We start from the raw sequence: 27,069 nt of genomic DNA, 5'->3' as shown, positions 1-27,069 counted from the left end.
TTCATTTATTTACACATATACACACACATAACACTCCTCTACTCATTGTTGTATTTGAAAGTGCAATGCTTTGCAGCCAGTAGCACAGCCTTTGAAGGAGCATAGGTATGGGCAGCATCTGTGAAATTTAATTTGCAGGAAAGGAGAGTTTAGGGTTGAATTGTCCATCCTCGTTCTATTCTCTGTCACTCGTCGTCGCCATGACTGTCTCTTCTTCGTTCTTCTGCTTCGTCTCCTTCTTGTTGTGTGTGCAGTTGTGCACTCTCCAAAAGCCGTAGATGTTATAACGGGACTGGGCCGGCACGCTGTTTATATGAAGGAAAAGCGGACGTGACGACAGGCTGTCCTCACTCAGGTCCGCACGGATTAAGTCCTTAAGTCCGGCTGGAAATCGGGAGAAATTCGGGAGAATGGTTGTCCCGGGAGATTTTCGGGAGAGGCACTGAAATTCGGGAGTCTCCCGGACAATTCGGGAGGGTTGGCAAGTATGACTTAACTTATTTTTTGATGGTAAAAACACAAAAATTGCAATATTTCCCCCCCCAAAAAAATATTTTAAAGTGGAATACTGGATGTGAAGTCATTAGATCCATCATTATTATTTTAAATATATACATAATTAATCAATAAATAAATCATTTAATTTCACTCTATTTTTTTCTTCCCATTATAGTATTTTTCGAATGTGCCGCGGGCTGTTAAAATATTAGCCGCTATAGCGTTAATGCTAATGAGCTGTGTTTGACCACGAGTGTGTGTTGGCAAGAAGCGCCATTGTGTACCGTATTTTTCGGTCTATATGTCGCAGTTTTTTTCATAGTTTGGCCGGGGGTGCGACTTATACTCAGGAGATTGTAAATAATGTAAATAATTCAATGTGATTATCTTGTGTGATGACTGTATTATGATGATAGTATATATGATAGTATATATCTGTATCATGAATCAATTTAAGTGGACCCCGACTTAAACAAGTTGAAAAACTTATTGGGGTGTTACCATTTAGTGGTCAATTGTACGGAATAAGTACTTCACTGTGCAACCTCCTAATAAAAGTCTCAATCAATCAATGTTCCCTCTAATTTGTAATGTTTGTGAGCAAACGCACAAACTCCCTGAGCATTCAGTAGAGCACATATGAGCGACATCAGACGTGCACACTGTGGCTACACCAGCGTCACACCTGTCCCAAACCTGACTAAATAACAATTTAAATGTTTTATTAAAATAATGTTCTGATATAAGTGATTTTGCCCTCTTACAATGACAATAACAAAAAAACATGTTTTTCATGAGCTATGTGCTAGTGTTGTATGTCTGGCTGCGGGTCCTGCCTTTAAAAGAAATGTTACCCCTTTTAGAGATTACATTTAGTTCCTGTAACTTTCTGTCTGTAAAATACATCTTTTTATTAGCTTTTATGAAATCTAGTGACAATATTTCATGAATAATATCCTTAGATTAACATCCTTAATAAATGTCAGTAAAATAAGCACACATCTGATTGAGGAGTCAGAGTATTACAACCTGGCATTTACACACATTGTGTGGCGTTGGGGTTGTCCGACTTTTTGTGTGGCCATAAACGCAGCACTGGCTAAGTGGCGTGAGTGCGTGTGTTGGTGCAGGTGAGACAGAGCGAGCGGCTTCTGTTGATACGACGGATGACAAAGTTGGTTTAAGCCTGGTTTGTATGGCAGAAAATTACCAGTTTTTATAGATAAAAGTTTTTTTACTCATGTTTTTGGTGTGGTTACAAACAGTTTTGCTCAATAAAGTGATTGATGGAATTCCTGTCCGTAAAGTGTCTCGACAGACGATAATTGAAGTGTGTTGACAAATATTGTTTTATTCATTGGGGCCACTCTTGTTGTCACCTGTCACTCACAGAGTTGCATTGCAAAATCATACAGAATAAATTGTAATGTGTTTATTTTGTTTAAGAGTTCAGATGGGATTTTTGATTTTCTGCGTGGCATTCATTTGCATTGCGCAGACGACGCGTGAGCAGTGCGCAATTGCGCAGGTGCGCACCTTAGAGGGAACGTTGCTCAGGAGCGACTTATGTGTGAAATGATTAACACATTAGCGTAAAATATCAAATAATATTATTTATCTCATTCACGTAAGAGACTAGACGTATAAGATTTCATGGGATTTAGCGATTAGGAGTGACAGATTGTTTGGTAAACGTATAGCATGTTCTATATGTTATAGTTATTTGAATGACTCTTACCATAATATGTTACGTTAACATACCAGGCACGTTCTCAGTTGGTTATTTATGCCTCATATAACGTACACTTATTCAGCCTGTTGTTCACTATTCTTTAGACATTTTAAATTGCCTTTCAAATGTCTATTCTTGGTGTTGGATTTTATCAAATACATTTCCCCGAAAAATGCGACTTATACTCCAATGCGACGTATATATGTTTTTTTCCTTCTTTATTATGCATTTTCGGCCGGTGCGACTTATACTCCGGAGCGACATATACTCTGAAAAATACGGTACCTGTTAATGTGTATTTGGGATCTGCATAAGTCTTGAAAATGTGCGCGAGTCCGCCTTTGTAGTCTGTGCCAACGCTGTAGTCGATAAGCTTCTTTTTTTTCTCTATCTTCTTGTTATGGGACATTCATCCTCCACTGTTGCCATTTTTAATATAAAGTAGTGTAAAGTTCTTACTTATATCTGTCAGTAAACTCACCATGAAAGCACTAAAACATACCGGTGTAGTGAGTTTACATTATTCACCCGAGGAACTTTAGTTATTAGAGAGTTCCGGTCGGACAGTTTTTCACGGGACACATTTCCGGCGTTGTTGTGAGCCACGGATGAGGAGATGCTGCTCCGTTATTGATTGAAGTAAAGCGTGAATGTCATTAAAACAGATACATCAAATACATTTCCCCAAAAAATGCGACTTATATATGTTTTTTTCCTTCTTTATTATGCATTTTTGGCCGGTGCGACTTATACTCCGGAGCGACTTATACTCCGAAAAATACGGTACTTATTGTGCTAACAACGCTAGCATAGCTATGTGCGCTACATGCTAACATAACAGTCACATTTTAATCATGCCGGGTCGGCTTATTCGCTGAAAGACAAACTACATGATCAAACTTACAGCTCTGACGAATACATGGCAACATTTTATTTTAAGATGTGTAGCGAAGCCTACTTTTTTTCCTTTTTTTTTTAGAGATGGTATATTTTTCTCACGTTTGGTTCTCATAAACAGACTTGTTAAAAAGTACATTTTGCAGACTTCTAATAATGTTTTCATGCTAAACACTAGGGGCTAATAATCACTGCTCTGTATGAACTATATATAAAAAAGCACCATCTGGTGTGGCAGAGTGTCCACTAATGGATGGTAAATTGATCCAAATTATTAATCAGTTCCGTCCCCCAGTGGCAGCACCTGACCTCCTTGACCCCAAATCTGCTGCCCACAATTCCAAGCCCCGTCTGTCCTTCTCGGCCAAGCCGGTGGTGCTCACGTGCCCGGAGGACGAGTGTGACGCCCGCACCACCGTCATGAGGTGGAAAACCGTGTCGGCCATCTTCTTCCTGGTGGTGCTGTACCTCATCGTCGGCGCCACTGTGTTTCGGACGCTGGAGCAGCCTTACGAGAGCTCGCAGAAACTGGCCATCCTGGTGGAGAAGATGGAGTTCCTGGCCGTGCACGCCTGCGTCAACTCCTCTGAGCTGGAGGATCTGGTCAAGGTAGGCTCGGACTTGTTCTACGGACTTAACCACTGTTCAACAGAAACAACTTCAATGATAGAATGCCCTTACAGTTTGGGCATCGCAAATACTTTCAGGAAAAAAGAAAATATTTTGCTAGCATAAAATGTTAGCATGCTAACATGGAAACAGCAAGAATACTTACAAAATCGTGATAGGTATCGAAATTCATGATTTTTAGTTTAAAAGGTACACAATTAGCTCAAATGCTAACATAAAAACGTTAGCATGCGAACATGAGATCATGAAGCATACTTACATAACTCTAATCAGCATCGAAATTCATGATTTTTAAGTTTAAACGTAAAAAATTATTTAAAATGCTTGCATAAAACTTGACATTGCTAAAGTTAGCATGCTAACATGGGAACAGTTGAAATAAGTATCAAAATCAGATTTTATCTTTAAATGTATAAAATTTGATTAAAAAAAAAACACTGAAATGCTAGCATAAAACATTAGCATGCTAACATGGGAACAGCAAGCATACTTACAAAATTGCGATAGGTATCGAAATCCATGATTTTTAGGTTAAAAAGTGTAAAATTAGCTCAAATGCTAACACAAAACATTAGCATGCCCAACTTAGCATGCTAACATGAGATCATGAAGCATACTTACAAGACTGTAATCAGTACCGAAATCCATGATTTTTAAGTTTAAATGTAAAAAATTAGCTAAAATGCTAGCATAAAACTTCACATTGCTAAAGTTAGCATGCTAACATGGGAACAGTTGACATAAGTATCAAAATCAGATTTTTAGCTTTAAATGTATACAATTTGATTTAAAAAACACTGAAATGCTAGCATAAAACATTAGCATGCTAACATGTGAACAGCAAGCATACTTACAAAATTGCGATAGGTATCGAAATCCATGATTTTTAGGTTAAAAAGTATAAAATTAGCTCAAATGCTAACATAAAATGCTAGCATGCCCAACATAGCATGACAAAGTTAGCATGCTGACATGAGATCATGAAGCATACTTACAAGACTGTAATCAGTACCAAAATCCATTATTTTTAAGTTTAAACGTAAAAAATTATCTAAACTGCTAGCATAAAACTTTGCATGCTAACATGGGAACAGTTGACATAAGTATCAGAATCAGATTTTTAGCTTTAAATGTATAAAATTAGATTAAAAAAAACACTGAAATGCTAGCATAAAACGTTAGCATGCTAACATACTTACAAGACTGTAATCAGTACCAAAATCCATGATTTTTAAGTTTAAAGTTTAAACCTAAAAAACGGTCAACTTTAAATGTACAAAAATAGCTGAAATGCTAGCAAAAAACATTAGCATGCTAACAGCAAGCATGCTTACAAAATTGTGATAGGTATCGAAATCCATGATTTTTAGGTTAAAATGTACAAAATTAGCTCAAATGATAACACAAAACATTAGCATGATAAAGTTAGCATGCTAACATGAGATCATGAAGCATACTTACAAGACTGTAATCCATTATTTTTACATTTAACCATCCAAAATTAGCTAAAATGCGGAAAAAACAACAACTTTACCATGCTACAGTTAGCATGCTAACATGGGAACAGTTAACATACAGTAAGTATCAAAATCTATGATTTGTAGCTTTAAGTGTATAAAATTAAATCAAGGCTGGCTAGCATAACACGTTAGCATTCAAATGTTAGCATGTTAAAATGGGAATAGTTATCATACTTCATGATGGTATTAAATAGGAACAATATCACAAAATAGTATTATTTATATAAAATATATATAAATATAATAATATATCATATAAAATATAATATATAAATATAATATAAATATAAATATAAAATAGTATTATTTATCTATTATTATAGTAATATTTTTGTTAAAATAATGATAAGAAAAATAATATAAATAGGAATTTGACTGTTCGACACGCTTTGAGATGACATTTTTGACAGTTTTGTCTAAGATTTGCGTTTAAAGTACAACACATATTAAATATGTATACTCATAATAAAAAGTTTGTCTGAGTCAATTTAAAAATCCTTCCATGGTGTAATATTTCATCAAGTTTGGTCTAATATTTCATCAAGTTTGGTCTAATATTTCATCAAGTCTGGTCTAATATTTCATCAAGTTTGGTCTAATATTTCATCAAGTTTGGTGTAATATTTCATCAAGTTTGGTATAATATTTCATCAAGTTTGGTCTAATATTTCATCAAGTTTAGAGGATGATTTGCCACCTCAGAGATCTCTTTTAGTCTCACCGATGGGAACCAGAGGACCTCAAAATAATACAAGATGTGTTTCTCTCGCGTTGAGGTGTGTGTGTGTGTGTGTGTGTGTGTGTGTGTTTGCGTGTGTGTTCTTGTATTTCTACCCTTCTTGAGACATCAACAAGGAAAAGTATCTTCCATACGAGGAGGTGTGAACAAGTTAGTACATAAATCATGGTCCCAATACCGAAAACCATTGCATCTAACAGAGAGCCAAATACTAGAGTCTGTGAACATTGCTCCAAAGTCAGCATTTTTTGTTGATTTAATGTGCATACAAAAGTAAACATTGACAGGTGCAAAGGCAGCAATATATGATACAACAAGACGGCAGCTAAAGAAGGACTTCCCTATTCATCCCCGAAAAAACCAGCCAGCTGATTTTACGACTTCCGGCGCTGACGTAAGACAAGTCGCGTCCCATATGTGACCGTAGGATGAACAAATACACTACGCTACTAAGACTATAGTGGCCATTAACAGTTAGATTCTACAGCTGGGTCGCCCAAAGTGCGGCACAGGGGCCAATCTGTGGTCCCTGACTCCTTTGTCACCGGCCTTAAGCACATTACAAGAACTCGTCAACATACGAAATAACAAGTGTGTGTAAGAAATTGAAATGCGCCCCCTTTGGCCAAAATTAATAAAACAAATAAAATGTGTACTGTACATAGAGACATACTGTAATAACTTGAAGTAAATAATGAAGATTAAAAACCAATTACACACAAACAAAAATAAAAAAAATTAACTAAAAGCAGTCTCTCACAATGTGTCGACTTTTTTCTTATAAAATCGCGAACAATTTCTCATATTCTTCGTTTCCCTAATATTGCAGTATTTTCTCGTAAAAAAATATTACTTTTTTTAATGTAAAATTATTACTTCTTAATGCAAAATGCTGACATTTGTCATTTAAAATTCTGACTTTTATCACAATATTGCCAATTTTTTTGTTGTTCTTGTAAAACAGTGACATTTTATTGAGTAAAATTATGACTTAATTAAGTGAAATTCCGATTGTTATTATTATTATTATTATTATAATACTGCCAAAATTTAAAAGTTTTCTTGTAAAATTGTGATTATTGTCGAGTAAAATGACGACTCTTGTCATAAAATTGCCAAAATTTTAAGCTTTTCTTGTAAAAATTGCAACTGTTATTGAGTAAAATTTCAACTTTTATCATAATATTGCACAAATGTTCAGTTTTTCTTGTAAACTTTTGACTTGTCTTGAGTAAAATTACGACTTTTATTATAACACTGCCAAAATTCTAAGTTTTTCTTGTGAAATTCCAACAAATTTTTCACAACAAGCTTTTTTATATTTTCATAGTATGTATATATTATTAATGTTGTAAATACACATCTTTATATATCTAGGTAGTAGTAAAGAGGTAGGCATTTTTCGGAGGTCTCAAGAAGCTAAGAAATACAAGAGTGTGTGTGTGTGTGTGTGTTTCTAACCTTCTTGAGACACCAACAAGGAAAAGTAGCTTCCATATGAGGAGATGTGAACAAGTGATGACATAAATCATGGTCCCAATAACATTGCACATAATAGAGAATGTCTCATTTGCACCCCTGGTGTTGAAATTTATCAAAATTAGGGTGGTCCCAAAAAGGAGGGATTTTTTCAAATTGACTGTGTGTCGGTTTTGGCCAAAATTTATATTAAATAAATATAAATATGTATATAAAGACATACTGTATTAATTTGAAGTAAATAATGAAGATTAACAACCAATTACAAAGTTCCCTCCCAAAAAAATGTAACTAAAAGCTTACCTTTTTTATATTGGCATAGTATGTACAGTATATATTATTAATGTTGTAAATACACATCTTTATATATTTAGAAAGGGTGGTCCTAAAGAGGTAGGCATTTTTCGGAGGTCTCAAGAAGGTTTCTGTAATATTGCAATATTTTCTCGTAAAACTATTCCTTTTTTATGTTAAATTATTACTTTTGAATGCAAAATGCTGACATTTGTCATATAAAATTCTGACTCATCACGATATTGCCAATTTTTTTGTTGTTCTTGTAAAACAGTGAATTTTTTTTAGTAAAATTATGACTTTTTGTAGTATTTTTGCAGAGGGAAATGCATATTATAACATTTTAACGTTTTCTTGTAAAATTACGACTCTTTTCATAAAATTGCCAAAACATTAAGCTTTTCTTGTAAAATCATGACTGTTATTCAGTAAAATTCCAACTTTTATCATAATATTGCACATTTTGACTTGCGTTGAGTAAGTTTGTTATAACACTGCCAAAATTCAAAGTTTTTCTTGTAAAATTGTGACCTTTTTCTTGTGAAACTCCAACTCATTTTTCACAACAAGCTTTTTTATATTGGCATAGTATGTATATATTATTAATGTTGTAAATACAAATGTTTATATATTTAGAAAGGGTGGTACAAAAGAGGTAGGCATTTTTCGGAGGTCTCAAGAAGGTTTCTGTAATATTGCAATATTTTCTCGTAAAACTATTCCTTTTTTATGTTAAATTATTACTTTTGAATGCAAAATGCTGACATTTGTCATATAAAATTCTGACTTATCACGATATTGCCAATTTTTTTGTTGTTCTTGTAAAACAGTAACATTTTTTTAGTAAAATGGTGACTTTTGTCGTAACTTTGCAGAGGGAAATGCATATTATTATAACTAAAGTTTTCTTATAAAATTGTGACTTTAGTCGAGTAAAATTACGACTCTTTTCATAAAATTGCCAACATGTTAAGCTTTTCTTGTAAAAATTGCGACTGTTTTTCTGTAAAATTCCAACCTTTATCATAATATTGCACAAATGTAATTTTTTTTTTGTAACATTTTGACTTGTGTTGAGTAAGTTTATTATAATACTGCCAAAATTAAAAGTTTTTCTTGTAAAATTGTGACCTTTTTCTTGTGAAACTCCAACTCATTTTTCACAACAAGCTTTTTCATATTTGCATAGTATGTATATGTTATTAATGTTGTAAATACAAATCTTTATATATCTAGAAAGGGTGGTACTAAAGAGGTAGGCATTTTTCGGAGGTCTCAAGAAGGTTTCTGTAATATTGCAATATTTTCTCGTAAAACTATACCTTTTTTATGTTAAATTATTACTTTTGAATGCAAAATGCTGACATTTGTCATATAAAATTCTGACTTATCACTATATTGCCAATTTTTTTGTTGTTCTTGTAAAACAGTGAATTTTTTTTTTAGTAAAATTATGACTTTTGTAGTATTTTTGCAGAGGGAAATGCATATTATTATAACATTGCCAACATTTTAACGTTTTCTTGTAAAATTACGACTCTTTTCATAAAATTGCCAACATGTTAAGCTTTTCTTGTAAAATCGTGGCTGTTATTCAGTAAAATTCCAACTTTTATCATAATATTGCACAAATGTTCTTTTTTTTTGTAACATTTTGACTTGCGTTGAGTAAGTTTATTATAATACTGCCAAAATTCAAAGTTTTTATTGTGTAATTGTGACCTTTTTCTTGTGAAACTCCAACTCATTTTTCACAACAAGCTTTTTCATATTTGCATAGTATGTATATATTATTAATGTTGTAAATACAAATCTTTATAAATCTAGAAAGGGTGGTACTAAAGAGGTAGGCATTTTTCGGGGGTCTCAAGAAGGTTTCTGTAATATTGCAATATTTTCTCGTAAAACTATTCCTTTTTTATGTTAAATTATTACTTTTGAATGCAAAATGCTGATATTTGTCATATAAAATTCCGACTTATCACGATATTGCCAATTTTGTTGTTGTTCTTGTAAAACAGTGAAATTGTTTTAGTAAAATTATGACTTTTGTAGTATTTTTGCAGAGGGAAATGCATATTATTATAACATTGCCAACATTTTAATGTTTTCTTGTAAAATTACGACTTTTCATAAAATTGCCAACATGTTAAGCTTTTCTTGTAAAATCGTGACTGTTGTTCAGTAAAATTCCAACTTTTATCATAATATTGCACAAATTTTCATTTTTTTTTGTAACATTTTGACTTGCCTTGAGTAAGTTTATTACAATACTGCCAAAATTCAAATTTTTCTTGTAAAATTGTGACCTTTTTCCTGTGAAACTCCAACTCATTTTTCACAACAAGCTTTTTTATATTGGCATAGTATGTATATATTATTAATGTTGTAAATACACTTCTTTATATATTTAGAAAGGGTGGTCCGAAAGAGGTAGGCATTTTTCAGAGGTCTCAAGAAGGTTTCTGTAATATTGCAATATTTTCTCGTAAAACTATTCCTTTTTTATGTTAAATTATTACTTTTGAAAGCAAAATGCTGACATTTGTCATATAAAACTCTGACTTATCACGATATTGCCAATTTTTTTGTTGTTCTTGTAAAACAGTGAATTTTTTTTAGTACAATGATGACTTTTGTAGTAATTTTGCAGAGGGAAATGCATATTATTATAACATTGCCAACATTTGAACGTTTTCTTATAAAATTGTGACTTTTGTCGAGTAAAATTACGACTCTTTTCATAAAATTGCCAAAATGTTAAGCTTTTCTTGTAAAATCGTGGCTGTTATTCAGTAAAATTCCAACTTTTATCATAATATTGCACAAATGTTAATTTTTTTTTTGGAACATTTTGACTTGCGTTGAGTAAATTTATTATAATACTGCCAAAATTCAAAGTTTTTCTTATGTAATTGTGACCTTTTTCTTGTGAAACTCCAACTCATTTTTCACAACAGGCTTTTTTATATTTGCATAGTATGTATATATTATTAATGTTGTAAATACACATCTTTATATATCTACAAAGGGTGGTCCTAAAGAGGTAGGCATTTATCGGAGGTCTCAAGAAGGTCAGAAATACAAGAATGTGTGCGTGACCTGCATTGACACTGACATTGATTTTCCCTTGTGAGTTTGGTTAATTATGACTGGAATATCCTTCACATTTTTGTACGAAGCCAGCTGCAGAAAAATATGCTTTATGTCCTTGACTGAGCTGACAGAGGCGTTTTAATTAACTTGCACGTTTGCAACTCACCCTGCTGAGAAATGGCGCACTCTGCCAATCTTCCCGCTACATCTTTTGTTGTTCTGCTTCTCCTGGCTCCAGCAAGTGGTTTCGGCCGTTCGAGCAGGTGTGAACCCCTCGGGAAACTCCAACAACCAGACGAGCCTGTGGGACCTCAGCTCGTCTTTTTTCTTCGCGGGGACCGTCATCACTACCATCGGTAAGCCCGCTTCAACGCTTCCTCTCCTCTTTCGGTACCTGGAGAGCAGAGGAAAAGCTGCATGTGAGCATTATACATCATTATAAGCAAGAAGTCACGACGCAACTCTATTTATTCATCATTACACCCTTAAATTGGTGTTGCGGAGCAGGAAATACGGTGTTTTCTTTGTGATGCTACATAATAGTCCTGCATGCACAATGGCTAACTGCTATACTCATCAGGGAAGCATTTTGTACTGCTGACCTTTAGCTGTTCTTCTCTCTCTCACACACACACACACACACTCTTGTATTTCTTACCTTCTTGAGACCTCGGAAAAATGCCTACCTCTTCAGGACCACCCTTTCTAGATACATAAACATTTGTATTTACAACATTAATAACACATACAAACTATGTAAATGAGTTGGAGTTTCACAAGAAAAAGGTCACAATTTCACAAGAAAAACTTTGAACTTTGGCGGTATTATAATAAACTTACTCAACGCAAGTCAAAATGTTACAAGAAAAACCGAACATTTGTGCAATGTTATGATAAAAGTTGGAATTGTACTCAACAACAGTCACAGTTTGACAAGAAAAGCTTAAAATGTTGGCAACTTTATGAAAAGAGTCGTCATTTTAAATCAAATCAAATCAACTTTATTTATAAAGCACATTTAAAATTTACCACAGGGGTAGCCAAAGTGCTGTACAATGGGCAGGTTAAAAGATAATACGAGAACCGAGCAAACACAACACAACACAACACAATAAAAAATAAATAAATAAAACATAAAAACAGGTTCACAGCAGGTGTATTATGGGGCGCCATTGCAGGATGGATATCACTCAGTGTTAAAAGCCATGGAATAAAAGTATGTTTTTAAGAGAGATTTAAAAACAGGAAGAGAGGAGGCTTGTCTAACACTAAGAGGTAGGTCCTTCCAGAGCTTGGGAGCAGCAGCGGCGAAAGCTCTGTCACCTCTAAGGTTCAGCCTTGTGTCAGGGACCGTCAGTAGCAGCTGATCGGCTGATCTTAGGGATCGGGTGGGGCAGTAAGGCTGAAGGAGGTCGGAGAGATATGTTGGCGCCAGGCTGTTTAGACATTTAAAAACAAAAGGGAGTTTAAAATTTTACCCGACAAAAGTCACAACTTTGTAAGAAAACTGTAAAATGTTGGCAATATTATAATAATAATCGGAATTTTACTTAGCAAAATTGTGGCAAAAGTCATCATTTTACTCAAAATGTCAGTTTTACGAGAACGACAAAAAAATGGGCAATATAGTGTTAAACGTCAGAATTTTATGACAAATGTCACCATTTTGCATTAAAAAAATACAAATTTTACGTGAAAAAGTAATAATTTTACATGAAAAAATTATGTTATGAGAAAATATTGCAGAAGCAGAAAGAATATGAGAAATTGTTCCCAATTTTATAAGAAAAAAGACACATTGTGAGAAAAAGACTGCTTTTAGTTCATTTATTTGTATTTTTTGTTTATAATTGGTTTTTAATTTGTATTATTTACTTAAAGTTATTACAGTATGTCTCTACATACATGTTTTTTTTTAATCAATTTTGGCCAAAGGGGGCGCATTTCAATTTCTTACACACACTTGTTATTTCATATGTTGACCAGAGGGGGAGCACGTTTAAAAGCGACACAGAGTCAATTTGAAAAATCCCTCCTTTTTGGGACCACCCTCATTGTGTTTTGTAATGTGCTTAAGGCCGATTAAAAAGGAGTCAGGGACCACAGATTGGCCCCTGTGCCGCACTTTGGGCAACCCAGCTGTAGCATCTAACTGTTAATGGCCACTATAGTCTTAGTAGCGTAGTGTATTTGTTCATCCTACGGTCACATATGGGACGCGACTTGTCTTACGTCATCGCCGGAAGTCGTAAAATCAGCTGGCGGGTTTTTTCGGGGATAAATAAGGAAGTCCTTCTTTAGCTGCAGTCTTGTTGTATCATATACTGCTGCCTTTGCACCTGTCAATGTTTACTTTTGTATGCACAATAAATCAACAAAAAATGCTGACTTTGGAGCAATGTTCACAGACTCTAGTATTTGACTCTCTATTAGATGCAATGGTTTTCTGTATTGGTACCATGACTTATGTACTAACTTATTCACACCTCTTCATATGGAAGGGTAGAAATACAAGAACACACACACACACACACACACACACACACACACACACACACACACACACACACACACACACACACACACACACACACACACACACACACACACACACACACACACACACACACACACACAGCAAATCTGACAAGTGTAAATAAGCAAGATTTTACATGACCATACATCATGATCAAGCATCAAGCTCCCAGCAAAACATGAAATCCAATACTACTGAATGTACAGTCGTGAGAATAAGGTAGGGGGTTAATCATTTCTGCCATGCAGAGTGCTGAAAATGATGGAAAGCGCCACTCTACATAATTATCGACGATGTGGTCAAAGTCGGAATTGCCACAAAACACATTTTTAAAATATTCAACACTCAGGCCAGGTGGATTTGTCACGTTTCACGTGTCAGGTAAACCGCGACGAATGGGGGCCATATCAATCCCCTTCCTACTGAAAGACGCCCACTTCTTGTTTTTAAGCCCCGTTATTGTATTGCCATTTAGTCCACACATCTGTACAGTTGTCCTTCGCCACATCGCTATTCAAATATTGCTTCACCTCATCTTTTAGGGACTTAAAACATTTTTTGGAGAGAGGAGACCAAACCAATTTGGCCCAGCCTCAGGAAGCATTACTATATTGCAGGAGCCCTCAACGTTTTGCAGGTCAAAGACACCCAAACTGACGTAGCGGGGACGCCCCTGCTTATATATGTAGTATGAAATTGGGTTTAAAATTAAAACAGTCCTATAATAACTTGTTATAGTAAGATTTTCAAATAATACAGTATGGTGTGGCTGCTAGCTGGTTAATCGCCAGCTAGCAGCTGGCATCGCTAATGGCTAGGTGGCAACTATCCTAAATGCTAACATGTATATAATATAATATTCATGTTAATATTCACTGCAATACTACAGTGTGCTAATGTGTATTTAAAGACATGGGCATGTACTAATATATTTTAGATATCACCAACATACAAACCCCGTTTCCATATGAGTTGGGAAATTGTGTTAGATGTAAATATAAACGGAATACAATGATTTGCAAATCCTTTTCAACCCATATTCAGTTGAATATGCTACAAAGACAACATATTTGATGTTCAAACTGAAAAACTTTTTTTTTTGGCAAATAATCATTAACTTAAAAATTTGATGCCAGCAACACGTGACAAAGAAGTTGGGAAAGGTGGCAATAAATACTGATAAAGTTGAGGAATGCTCATCAAACACTTATTTGGAACATCCCACAGGTGAACAGGCAAATTGGGAACAGGTGGGTGCCATGATTGGGTATAAAAGTAGATTCCATGAAATGCTCAGTCATTCACAAACAAGGATGGGGCGAGGGTCACCACTTTGTCAACAAATGCGTGAGCAAATTGTTGAACAGTTTAAGAAAAACCTTTGTCAACCAGCTATTGCAAGGAATTTAGGGATTTCACCATCTACGCTCCGTAATATCATCAAAGGATTCAGACAATCTGGAGAAATCACTGCACGTAAGCAGCTAAGCCCGTGACCTTCCATCCCTCAGGCTGTACTGTATCAACAAGCGACATCAGTGTGTAAAGGATATCACCACATGGGCTCAGGAACACTTCAGAAACCCACTGTCAGTAACTACAGTTGGTCGCTACATCTGTAAGTGCAAGTTAAAACTCTTCTATGTAAGGCGAAAACCGTTTATCAACAACACCCAGAAACGCCATCGGCTTCGCTGGGCCTGAGCTCATCTAAGATGGACTGATACAAAGTGGAAAAGTGTTCTGTGGTCTGACGAGTCCACATTTCAAATTGTTTTTGGAAACTGTGGACGTCGTGTCCTCCGGACCAAAGAGGAAAAGAACCATCCGGATTGTTATAGGCGCAAAGTGTAAAAGCCAGCATGTGTGATGGTATGGGGGTGTATTAGTGCCCAAGACATGGGTAACTTACACATCTGTGAAGGCACCATTAATGCTGAAAGGTACATACAGCTTTTGGAGCAACATATGTTGCCATCCAAGCAACGTGTGGCGCATTATGAAGCCTAAAATAGCACAAGGGAGACCCCCGGACTGTTGAACAACTTAAGCTGTACATCAAGCAAGAATGGGAAAGAATTCCACCTGAGAAGCTTCAAAAATGTGTCTCCTCAGTTCCCAAACCTTTACTGAGTGTTGCTAAAAGGAAAGGCCATGTAACACAGTGGTGAACATGCCCTTTCCCAACTACTTTGGCACGTGTTGCAGCCATGAAATTCTAAGTTAATTATTTGCACAAAAAAAAATACAGTTTATGAGTTTGAACATCAAATATGTTGTCTTTGTAGTGCATTCAACTGAATATGGGTTGAAAATGATTTGCAAATCATTGTATTCCGTTTATATTTACATCTAACACAATTTCCCAACTCATATGGAAACGGAGTTTGTAGTTTGCATGTTTAAATCTCTCCAACCCAAAAATAAGGCGGCACGGTCAGACTTTGTTCCTGATGGTTTGGGGTCTTTAAAAGTCCAGCCAACATTGCACTTGCATTTCACTCCCCAAAGTCATCACACGACACCCTGAAGGTATTTCCACGGAGCGCCCAGTACAGTTCTGGCGTCATTAGTCCCAGTAAAACAACATTAATTGTTACCCACGGAGTCAAAGACTCTGAGTCACTTTGAAATGATCTCCTTTTGAATGGAGAGCCGGGTTGTTTACACAGCTGGCCTTTTTAATTAAACACCGCCTGCCCCGCCGGGTGTAATTAATTCATGTTGTCTGCGTCTCATCCCTGCTAGGATTCGGGAACACCTCCCCTCACACGGAAGGGGGCCGCATATTCTGCATCATCTACGCCCTGATGGGGATTCCCCTGTTCGGCTTCCTGTTGGCCGGCGTCGGTGACCAGCTGGGCACCATCTTCGGGAAGGGCATCGCCAAAGTGGAGAAGATGATAGTGGTGAGGCTGTTTTTGTGCTCGTAAACATCCCCCCCCACCCCCCGACGCCACACGAACGTGAGTGAATGAACATTTGCCTGTACGCACGCGGTCGGTGCAGCTTTTTTAGGAGTTGCCATGTCAACAGACTCCCGGGTAGCGAAATATAAGATGCTTTCTCATGACTGTCTCTAAGAATTACTTAGGGGTGTAACGGTACGTGTATTTGTATTGAACCGTTTCGGTACGGGGGCTTCGGTTCGGTTCAGTTCGGAGGTGTATCGAACGAGTTTCCACACGGACATATTAAGGAGCGTACCACACGTTGTGTAAACAATGCACACCGAGGCACAACACACGGCATGCTAGCAACGACCGGGCTAGGACAACAGGTAAAAACCAGAGCTGGAAGGCCCTCCTGCCTCGTAAAGATCTCCCGTTTGGGAACACTTTGGCTGCGCGATACAAAAATCACAAACAAGGTTGGGGCGAGGGTCACCACTTTGTGTCTTAGACACACCCTGGCACCTAGACAAGATGGCGCCAGCTTGTTCGGCGAGTCGTCTGTCTCGAAGCCTCCATTTTTTGTTTGCTGTAGCCTCATTTTTATGCACTTACTGGGATGTCTCTGCTCTACTGTGCTATGATCGCCAAGCACTGTTTAATATCCGAGCTCAAAACTTTAGCGAGACATGGGTACCCAGATTCGACTCGGGAAATTGGACAAACCCCCCTCTCGTGCTGTCAGGTATCCCCGCTTACCTGCGTCGTACACCGGCGGCTCCTTCACGGAGAAAGCGCTCCAAGAGGCGGGGCAGGAGGGGAGGTATTTTGGTGAAACTCAAGATCCTGCTGTCATCCTCTCGCACGTTCGATCATCGCCTCCTTCCTGGTGGACGCTGCCGGCGTACCTCCGATGTCCGGCGTACCTCCGATGTCCGGCGCACAGCGCGCTGGATCCAACCTGTCGCCTCTACCCTTCTCCGCTGCTTCTCCTCCCGGTTAACCCGGCGGCATCTCCGGGCCGCGCTCCTCCTGGCTTGGTCTAACGGTGCTCTCCGGCCCGTGGGTGTGGGCGTGGTTTGGACCGCTCCGCCCTACGCATGCTGAAGCGTGCTGTATCACCTGCTAGCGAGGAGTTTAATCTTCGGATGGCCCTGATAAATGTCCGGTCCTTGGCGAACAAAACGTTCTGGCTCAACGACTTCTTTACCACCCGGGAGTTGGATTTTATGTTCCTCACTGAGACCTGGCTGACTGTTGGAGACAATGTGGCGTTCTCTGAATTGCTTCCACCGGACTGTGATTTCCTCAACTCCCCCAGGACTACAGGCAGGTGCGGAGGAGGTTTAGCCTCTGTTTACAAATCTTTGTTCACTTGCCGGCAGATTCCACACGTTACCTATGCTAGTTTTGAACTACAACTCTTTGAATTAATTCTGTCTCCCCCTGTTCTGTGCGCAGTGGTATATCGTCCACCTAAATTCAACAAAGACTTTTTACATCACTTTGCTGATTTTCTATCGGGGATTTTGGTGAATTACGACCAAATTGTAATTTGCGGCGATTTTAATGTTCATGTTTGCTGCCAATCAAAACCTCTGGCCCGAGATTTTCTGAATCTCCTTGATTCATTTGACCTCAAGCAATCTGTCATTGGCCCGACACACGAAAAGGGACATACTTTAGATCTCGTGGTATCCTATGGTTTATCTGTTTCTGTAAATGAAATATGTGCTACGTCTCTCTCCGACCATTCACCAATTTTGTTTACAACGGTAATCCCGTGCTGTGGTAATAATTCCAGCTATGTCCCCGAGCGCCGCTCACGCATGATCAACCCTTCAACTGCTGCTATGTTTTCAGTTGCCTTCAATAGACATTCAATCTGTGCACTGGGTGTAAACTGTGATTTTACTGCTGACGAGATTTTTTCTATGTTTACCTCGGCTTGCACTGATATTTTAGACTCTGTTGCGCCCCTTAGATCCAAACGTAGCAAAGCTTTTCTAACACCATGGCTAAATAACTCTACGCGCGCTCTCAGACGCGCTTGCAGGCACGCAGAGCGAAAGTGGGTGAAGGATAGGCTTCATGTCTCCCTCCAAATCCTGCGGGACTCCGTGTCTGAATACCAGCGAGCCGTAAAAGCATCGAAAACAAAGTATATTTCTACCTTGATCTCCAGTAATAGTCATAAACCCCAAGTTCTTTTTAAAGTTTTAAATTCTCTCATCAACCCCCGTGATGTGTCACCTGTTGTCCCCTCACCTGTCCTCTGTGAAAGTTTCTTAAACTTCTTCATTGACAAAATCTCTGCACTCAGACCATCTGACACCTCTGCTCCTCCTCTCCCTCCCCCTCCCCCGCTTGCTGTTTTCGAGCCTATCTCCCTCTCCTCCCTCTCGGACGCAGTCAAACACCTGCTGCCCACATATTGCCCATCAGATAGCCTTCCCTCTCGCCTTCTCAAAGAAGTCCTTGATTCAGTTGGCCCTACTATTTTATGGTTGATTAACACCTGCCTCTCCTCCGGATATGTCCCGGCATGCTTTTAAGCATGCTGTGGTGCAGCCTTTAATTAAAAAGAAAAATCTTGACACCTCTCTTCTTTCTAACTTCAGGCCTATCTCTCAGTTACCCTTTCTGTCCAAAATCCTTGAGAGAGTAGTGTATGTCCAGTTACAATCTTTTCTAGCTATAAATAACATCCACGAGAAATTCCAATCTGGTTTCAAAACATCTCACAGCACTGAAACAGCACTCCTGAGAGTGCAAAACGATCTGCTTCTGGCCACTGACTCTGGTAGTCCTGTGATCCTGATGCTTCTGGACCTCACAGCTGCCTTCGACACAGTGGATCACAGGATTCTACTGTCACGACTGAAGCAGTACGTGGGCATCTCAGGTGTAGCCCTAAGCTGGTTTCAGTCCTACCTAACTGACCGGAGTTTCTCTGTGCAGCTAGGAGACTTTCTCTCCTCGGTGGCCCCCCTTACCTGTGGTGTTCCTCAAGGGTCAATCCTGGGTCCCATACTCTTCCTACTGTACATACTACCTTTAGGTGAAATCCTGGTCAAGCACAATGTCCAATTCCACTGTTATGCCGATGATGTTCAGATCTATTTACCTCTTAAGGCCACAGGACAGGTCGCACTTCAACCACTGCTTGACTGTCTGACTGACATTAAAGCATGGATGAGTGCTAACTTCCTCAACCTTAATGAGAGCAAGACCGAGATCATCATCTTCGGCGATACATCTCCAGTCTCGTTTGTCAGTGCTCTAGGTCCTCTGGGTGTAAACATCCGGTCCTCCGTGAGAAATCTCGGTGTGATCTTTGATAGTGCCTTCAAATTCACCAAACAGGTCAGCTCAGTGGTTAGTACCAGCTTTTACCATCTCAGAACCCTAGCAAAGACCAAGGCCTATCTCTCCCAGAGCAACCTGGAGACTGCTATTCACGCCTTCATCACACACCGGCTAGACAACAATAACTCACTGTACGCTGGCATTGATCAGGCATCACTCCGCCGTTTGCAGCTTGTGCAAAACGCGGCTGCCCGTCTCCTCACCAGTACCAAAAAACGCGAGCACATCACCCCAGTGCTGGCCTCACTCCACTGGCTCCCTGTCCGTCACCGCATTGATTTTAAATTACTTTTAATTGTTTTTAAATCCCTAAATGGTCTGGCCCCACAATACCTGACCGAGCTGCTGCATCACCATATCTCGTCTAGAGCCTTGAGGTCAGCTGACCAAATGCTTTTGGCGGTCCCCAGATCCAGGCTAAAGACCAGAGGGGACAGAGCCTTTTCCGTTGCCGCCCCTAAGCTCTGGAACAGCCTTCACCTCCACATTAGGTCAGCCCAGAGCCTGGGGGTCTTCAAAACCCTCCTTAAGACCTACCTCTTCTCGCTGGCCTTTGACCCGAGCTGAGTCCGCCCACTAGGCCACCATTTCTAGTCCCCCCCCCCCTCCCACCCCTTTGCTTTAGTTGTATTTTTCAATTTGTCGCACTTTTATTATTATTATTTTTATTCTGCAAATTTTTTTTTAACTTTTTATCCGACCCCTTTTACCGTATTGCATTTGCACTATCTTGTTTAGCACATTCATTGTTTATGTTCTTTGTTTGTTTTGCTTAGTTTTTGTTTTTTTTGCTCTATGCTTTTTTAACCTGTAAAGCACTTTGGTTCAATTTAAAAGTTGTTGAAAACGTGCTATATAAATAAAGTTGACTTGACTTGACTTGAATGGAGGACGGAGGTTTGCCGACATTGTTCAGCAGCTGCTTCTGACAACACGTCAAACATGCTAACCCATTTGAAGCGTCACCACCGCATTCAAGCAGCCTCTCCTCGGCGAGTCAGGCAGGGCTAAAGCAATAACAAATGTTTTTATAGCAGCAGATTTAAGTCCATATTGCATTAGAAACTGGATTTTGACCCACCGTATTTTTCGGAGTATAAGTCGCTCCGGAGTATAATTGGCACTTGCCGAAAATGCATAATAAAGAAGGAAAAAAACATATATAAGTCGCACTGGAGTATAAGTTGCATTTTTGGGGGGGAAATGTATTTGATAAAACTAGAGATGTCCGATAATATCGGCCAATAAATGCTTTAAAATGTAATATCGTAAAATATCGGTATCGTTTTTTTTATTATCGGTATCGTTTTTTTTGGTGTTTTTTTTATTAAATCAACATAAAAAACACAAGATACACTTACAATTAGTGCACCAACCCAAAAAACCTCCCTCCCCCATTTACACTCATTCACACAAAAGGGTTGTTTCTTTCTGTTATTAATATTCTGGTTCCTACATTATATATCAATATATATCAATACAGTCTGCAAGGGATACAGTCCGTAAGCACACATGATTGTGCGTGCTGCTGGTCCACTAATAGTACTAACCTTTACTCATTTTCATTAATTACTAGTTTCTATGTAAGTGTTTTTATATTGTTTTACTTTCTTTTTTATTCAAGAAAATGTTTTAAATTTATTTATCTTATTTTATTTTATTAATTTAAAAAAAAAAAGGACCTTATCTTCACCATACCTGGTTGTCCAAATTAGGCATAATCATTTGTGTTAATTCCTCGACTGTATATATCGGTATCGGTTGATATCGGTATCGGTAATTAAAGAGTTGGACAATATCGGAATAACGGATATCAGCAAAAAGCCATTATCGGACATCCCTAGATAAAAGCCAACACCAAGAATAGACATTTGAAAGGCAATTTAAAATAAATAAAGAATAGTGAACAACAGGCTGAATAAGTGTACGTTATATGAGGCATAAATAACCAACTGAGAAGGTGCCTGGTATGTTAACGTAACATATTATGGTAAGAGTCATTCAAATAACTATAACATATAGAACATGCTATACGTTTACCAAACAATCTGTCACTCCTAATCGCTAAATCCCATGAAATCTTATACGTTTAGTCTCTTACGTGAATGAGATAAATAATATTATTTGATATTTTACGCTAATGTGTTCATCATTTCACACATAAGTCGCTCCTGAGTATAAGTCGCACCCCCGGCCAAACTATGAAAAAAACTGCGACTTATAGTCCGAAAAATACGGCACTTCTATGGTGGAAGAATAATGAGCCCATATATCCTCTTACTGCCAAGTTAGCCAGGCACTACCTCGCCATACCTGCTACCTCCGTGCCCAGTGAAAGGGTATTTTCCACAGCTGGAGACATTTTAACTGCCAGCAGGTCTGCTCTTTCTGCAGACAATGTGGATAAACTGATTTTTCTGGCAAAAAACATGAAAATTGAGTAAAAATCACCAGGGTTAAAGGCTGGGGGGGCGGAAGAAAAGTTAATCTGAGGCTGAGTTGACTAGAAACTGTTTAATGTTGCACTTTTTGTATGTAGAAGAAAAGTTTTGTCATTTTATTTAATCCGAGCAACAACTTGAGGCAGTTTAATGTTGATTAACTCTAATAGCCTCTATTGTAAGCAGACTTTGGATCGCATTTATTTACTATTTAGAATGCATAAAAAAGAAAAATCTGTGTTCTTGATAGGCAAAATAAATTTAAAAAGTGCGGTTTCTTTTTAAATGATAAATGGGTTATACTTGTATAGCGCTTTTCTACCTTCAAGGTACTCAAAGCGCTTTGACAGTATTTCCACATTCACCCATTCACACACACATTCACACACTGATGGCGGGAGCTGCCATGCAAGGCGCTAACCAGCAGCCATCAGGAGCAAGGGTGAAGTGTCTTGCCCAAGGACACAACGGACGTGACTAGGATGGTAGAAGGTGGGGATTGAACCCCAGTAACCAGCAACCCTCCGATTGCTGGCATGGCCACTCTACCAACTTCGCCTTTAAGTGACGTGAAGTATATTTATATAGCGCTTTTCTCTAGTGACTCAGAGCGCTTAACATAGTGAAACCCATTATCTAAGTTACATTTAAACCGGTGTGGGTGGCACTGCGAGCAGGTGGGTAAAGTACCTTGCCCAAGGACACAACGGCAGTGACTAGGATCGAACCTGGAACCATCAAGTTGCTCGCAAGGCCGCTCTACCAACCAAGCCACGCCGGCCTTAGAATGTATTAAATTCTATCAAAATCTCGTAAAAATCATAAAAAAATACATCCTAGAAATGTTTCGATAATTCTATGAACAATATTTTTTATTTAGGAACTTTCTAATGTAACGTGTTTCTATCTACACTTCTGTTAAAATGTAATAATCACTTATTCCTTGTTTTGTTAAAATTTAATTGTTAGAATAATTGTTTCTAAAATATCACAAAAACTTTGTATTATATTATGTTCCTGACAAAAAGACAAAAGGACAGGGGCTGTCTTTGAAATGTACCAAGAAGAATGCTCGTAAAACTCCAAATGTGGACCCCGACTTAAACAAATTGAAAAACTTATTGGCGTGTTACCATTTAGTGGTCAATTGTACGGGATATGTACTGTACTGTGCAATCTACTAATACAAGTGTCAATCAATCAATCAATCAATCAAAAAAAGCACTTTATATGTAGAAAGGTTTTGTTAAGAAACCATTCTGAGCCTTATCTTTTTTTGTTTTTATTTGATATATGTTGACCACATGAACCCTGGCAATGGACCCTGTGTGTATATGTATGTTATGGCATTGTTTACACATTTGGTAAATAAATAACCAAAACATTTATATTTTGTTGTTTTCTTACTGTACCGAAAATGAACCGAACCGTGACCTCTAAACCGAGGGACGTACCTAACCGACATTTTAGTGTGCCGTTACACCCTTAACGTTACTGCAGTCTAACTCCAATCATCACATTTGCTCAGGCTCAGTCAACACATTCAATTAGTCATGAAATATGAATTGAAAAAGAAATAGATGCTGAGTGTGCCTGCCAAACGTGGACTTTATGCCTTTTTGTATTTGCGCTCTATTGAGTGCATGTCATGCGTTTTACTGAAGGCTCCATCAGTGTCGGCCCATTAATAAGCCTTTTATATCAACACATCAATCACATCGTTATCATCACGCAGTCAAAGTCATTTGAGCTCAGGGGCCGCGCGGAGGAAAATCTGTGCACACGCGGGCCGGACTATTAAAATCATGGCATTAAAACAAAAAAAAACAAAGACAACTTCAGATTGTTTTCTTTGTCGTACTTTGGCCAAAAATACAACAAACACATTCTGAAAATATTACAATACAAATATAGAAAAAAAATACAGGCAGCGGTAAAGTTTAGATCTGTTCGGTTTGTACTTCATGAAGTTTTGCACTTGTTGTTTTTTGTTTGTTTTCATTATATTTGGATTAGAGATGTCCGATAATGGCTTTTTTGCCGATATCGTCCAACTATCAACTGATACTGATATATACAGTCTGTCATGATCTGTGGTCTGGGTCATGTTTTTGTTCTTTTCTGTTAGTTTAAAGGCTCCATTAGTTCCTGTTTTTGTACATCCTTGTTTGTTTTAGTTTCCATGGCAACTGATTAGTTTCACCTGCCTCATGTGTTCGGGACACGCACCTGCTCTAATCAAGAGACTGTTATTTAAGTCAGGCTGGCGTCATTGCTCGTTTCATGCCACAGTTTCATGCTTGTTTCATGCTTAGTTCATGCTGCGCCTTCCATGTCCTATTCCAAGTTTTTTGCTAGTTATTTGTTTCATGCCACAGTAAGTTTTGTTTGTTCTATGCCATAGTTTGGTTAGTTGTTTCATGTTTATAGTTTCATGTCCTAAGTTTTTGCCTTAGCTTCCGCGTGCGATAGGCACGCTTGCCTTCGGGTTGTTTTCTGTTTTTTTTTACCCTTTTTGAGTTTTGAATAATTAAATATGTTCCTACCTTCACGCCTTGTCCGGAAAAGTCTGTTTGCATCCCGGGAGAACAAACTTCGCAGCAAGCTGCGACCCCCCCCCCCCCCCCCCCCCCCCGTTATAACACAGTTGTGGAATTAACACATTATTATGCCTAATTTTGTTGTGATGCCCCGCTGGATACATTAAACAATGTAACAAGGTTTTCCAAAATAAATCAACTCAAGTTATGGGAAAAAAATGCCAACATGGCACTGCCATATTTATTATTGAAGTCACAAAGTGCATTATTTTTTTTAATATGCCTCAAAACAGCAGCTTGGAATTTGGGACATGCTCTCCCTGAGAGAGCATGAGGAGGTTGAGGTGGGCGGGGTTTCGGTAGCGGGGGGTGTATATTGTAGCGTCCCGGAAGAGTTAGTGCTGCAAGGGTTCTGGGTATTTGTTCTGTTGTGTTTATGTTGTGTTACGGTGCGGATGTTCTCCCGAAATATGTTTGTCATTCTTGTTTGGTGTGGGTTCACAGTGTGGCGCATATTTGTAACAGTGTTAAAGTTGTTTATATGGCTACCCTTAATGTGACTTTGTATGGCTGTTGACCAAGTATGCCTTGCATTCACTTGTGTGTGTGAAAAGCCTTAGATATTATGTGACTGGGCCGGCACGCAAAGGCAGTGCCTTTAAGGTTTATTGGCGCTCTGTACTTCTCCCTACGTCCGTGTACACAGCGGCGTTTTAAAAAGTCATAAACTTTACTTTTTGAAACTGATACCGATAATTTTACGATATTACATTTTAAAGCATTTATCGGTCATCCCTAATTTGGATGTATTTGGCTATCCCTATGTAAGACTACTTATTATGTTGAAGGGGGCAGGAAATGTAAGATTTTCTTCATCCTGTTCCTTCTCAAGCATAGGTGTGTAAATATGTGTTTAGTTGCTAAAGTTTAATTGTCTATTGATCAAAAATGCACATCAATGAAGGTAATAAATTTAAAAAAAATAAATAAATAAAAAAATCCATGAAGGAAAGAAAGTGAATGAATGTTCATAACTGAATACATTTACATATGCACAAAAATGTGTTTTCTTTTACATTATTTTTTTTTCATGAATGAAGTAACGTTTATGACAACCTTTTTCCAAAACACAATATAGAATGTGAGATATAACAGGATAATGCATACGTTTATCATTTGTTTTCAAAACGCTTACAAAAAAGCGGGACCCCAAAAAAGTTACTGTGGGACCCCATTTTTATGACTTGATGGGGTCCCCGGGACCCCGTTTTGAAAATTCCTAACGCCAACACTGCTGGAGTATTGGTGCGTGTAAAACAGCAGCAGGGCCGTTTCTAATACTAATCAAATATCATCCCGGGGGGCCAAAGATAATTAATTCCTTAAGGGGCCTTGACTTTGACACCCCTGACGTAGTGCAATAGTACTTAATTGTCTCTGTGACAGAGCTCTTATCTCCAAACACTTACTGTATATATATATATATATATATATATATACTGTATATATATATACATATTCATCCATTTTCTACCGCTTGTCCCGTCCGGGGTCGCGGGGGGTGCTGGAGTGTATACATATATATACATACATATACATTATATAAATATACAGTGGGGCAAAAAAGTATTTAGTCAGCCACCCATTGATTGTCAATGGGTGGCTGACTGAATACTTTTTTGCCCCACTGTATATATATATATATATATATATATATATATATATATATATATATATATATATATATATATATATATATATATATATATACACACACACACTACCGTTCAAAAGTTTGGGGTCACCCAAACAATTTTGTGGAATAGCCTTCATTTCTAAGAACAAGAATCGACTGTCGAGTTTCAGATGAAAGTTCTCTTTTTCTGGCCATTTGGAGCGTTTAATTGACCCCACAAATGTGATGCTCCAGAAACTCAATCTGCTCAAAGGAAGGTCAGTTTTGTAGCTTCTGTAACGAGCTAAACTGTTTTCAGATGTGTGAACATGATTGCACAAGGGTTTTCTAATCATCAATTAGCCTTTTGAGCCAATGAGCAAAAACATTGTACCATTACAACACTGGAGTGATAGTTGCTGGAAATGGGCCTCTATACACCTATGTAGATATTGCACCAAAAACCAGACATTTGCAGCTAGAATAGTCATTTACCACATTAGCAATGTATAGAGTGTATTTCTTTAAAGTTAAGACTAGTTTAAAGTTATCTTCATTGAAAAGTACAGTGCTTTTCCTTCAAAAATAAGGACATTTCAATGTGACCCCAAACTTTTGAACGGTAGTGTATATATAATATATATATCAGGCATGTGATTTTTCCGTCTAAAGTCGGAATTCCGTCTTTTTTAATCTCGGGGGAAAAAAAAATTATCTCCCGTTTTTTCCGTT

General features: G+C 38.0%; 2 protein-coding genes across 16 annotated transcripts in view; one reads left to right on the top strand and one right to left on the bottom strand.

Annotated features, from left to right (window-relative positions):
* kcnk2b (potassium channel, subfamily K, member 2b) overlaps positions 1-27,069 on the top strand; it is a 60,811-nt gene that overhangs the window by 8,779 nt on the left and 24,963 nt on the right. Inside the window, exons 2-4 of the mRNA XM_062034384.1 lie at positions 3,423-3,736; positions 11,124-11,241; positions 16,170-16,330. Of these exons, the coding sequence (XP_061890368.1) occupies positions 3,423-3,736; positions 11,124-11,241; positions 16,170-16,330 (593 nt within the window). The remainder of the gene's footprint in view (positions 1-3,422; positions 3,737-11,123; positions 11,242-16,169; positions 16,331-27,069) is intronic.
* Positions 1-27,069, bottom strand: part of LOC133640772 (fibrinogen-like protein 1) — a 201,189-nt gene that overhangs the window by 160,140 nt on the left and 13,980 nt on the right. For all 15 annotated transcript variants that reach the window (XM_062034382.1, XM_062034381.1, XM_062034369.1 and 12 more), the window contains exons 4-5: positions 11,052-11,279; positions 3,596-3,768 (exon numbers count right to left, since the gene is read on the bottom strand). The gene's annotated coding sequence lies outside the window, so the exon portion shown is untranslated. The remainder of the gene's footprint in view (positions 1-3,595; positions 3,769-11,051; positions 11,280-27,069) is intronic.

The sequence above is a fragment of the Entelurus aequoreus genome, linkage group LG23 (assembly GCF_033978785.1).
Source record: "Entelurus aequoreus isolate RoL-2023_Sb linkage group LG23, RoL_Eaeq_v1.1, whole genome shotgun sequence".
In the NCBI taxonomy this organism is placed as follows: Eukaryota; Metazoa; Chordata; class Actinopteri; order Syngnathiformes; family Syngnathidae; genus Entelurus; species Entelurus aequoreus.
Note: the sequence above shows the minus strand (reverse complement) of the source record. Positions and strands in the feature narration are given on the sequence as shown.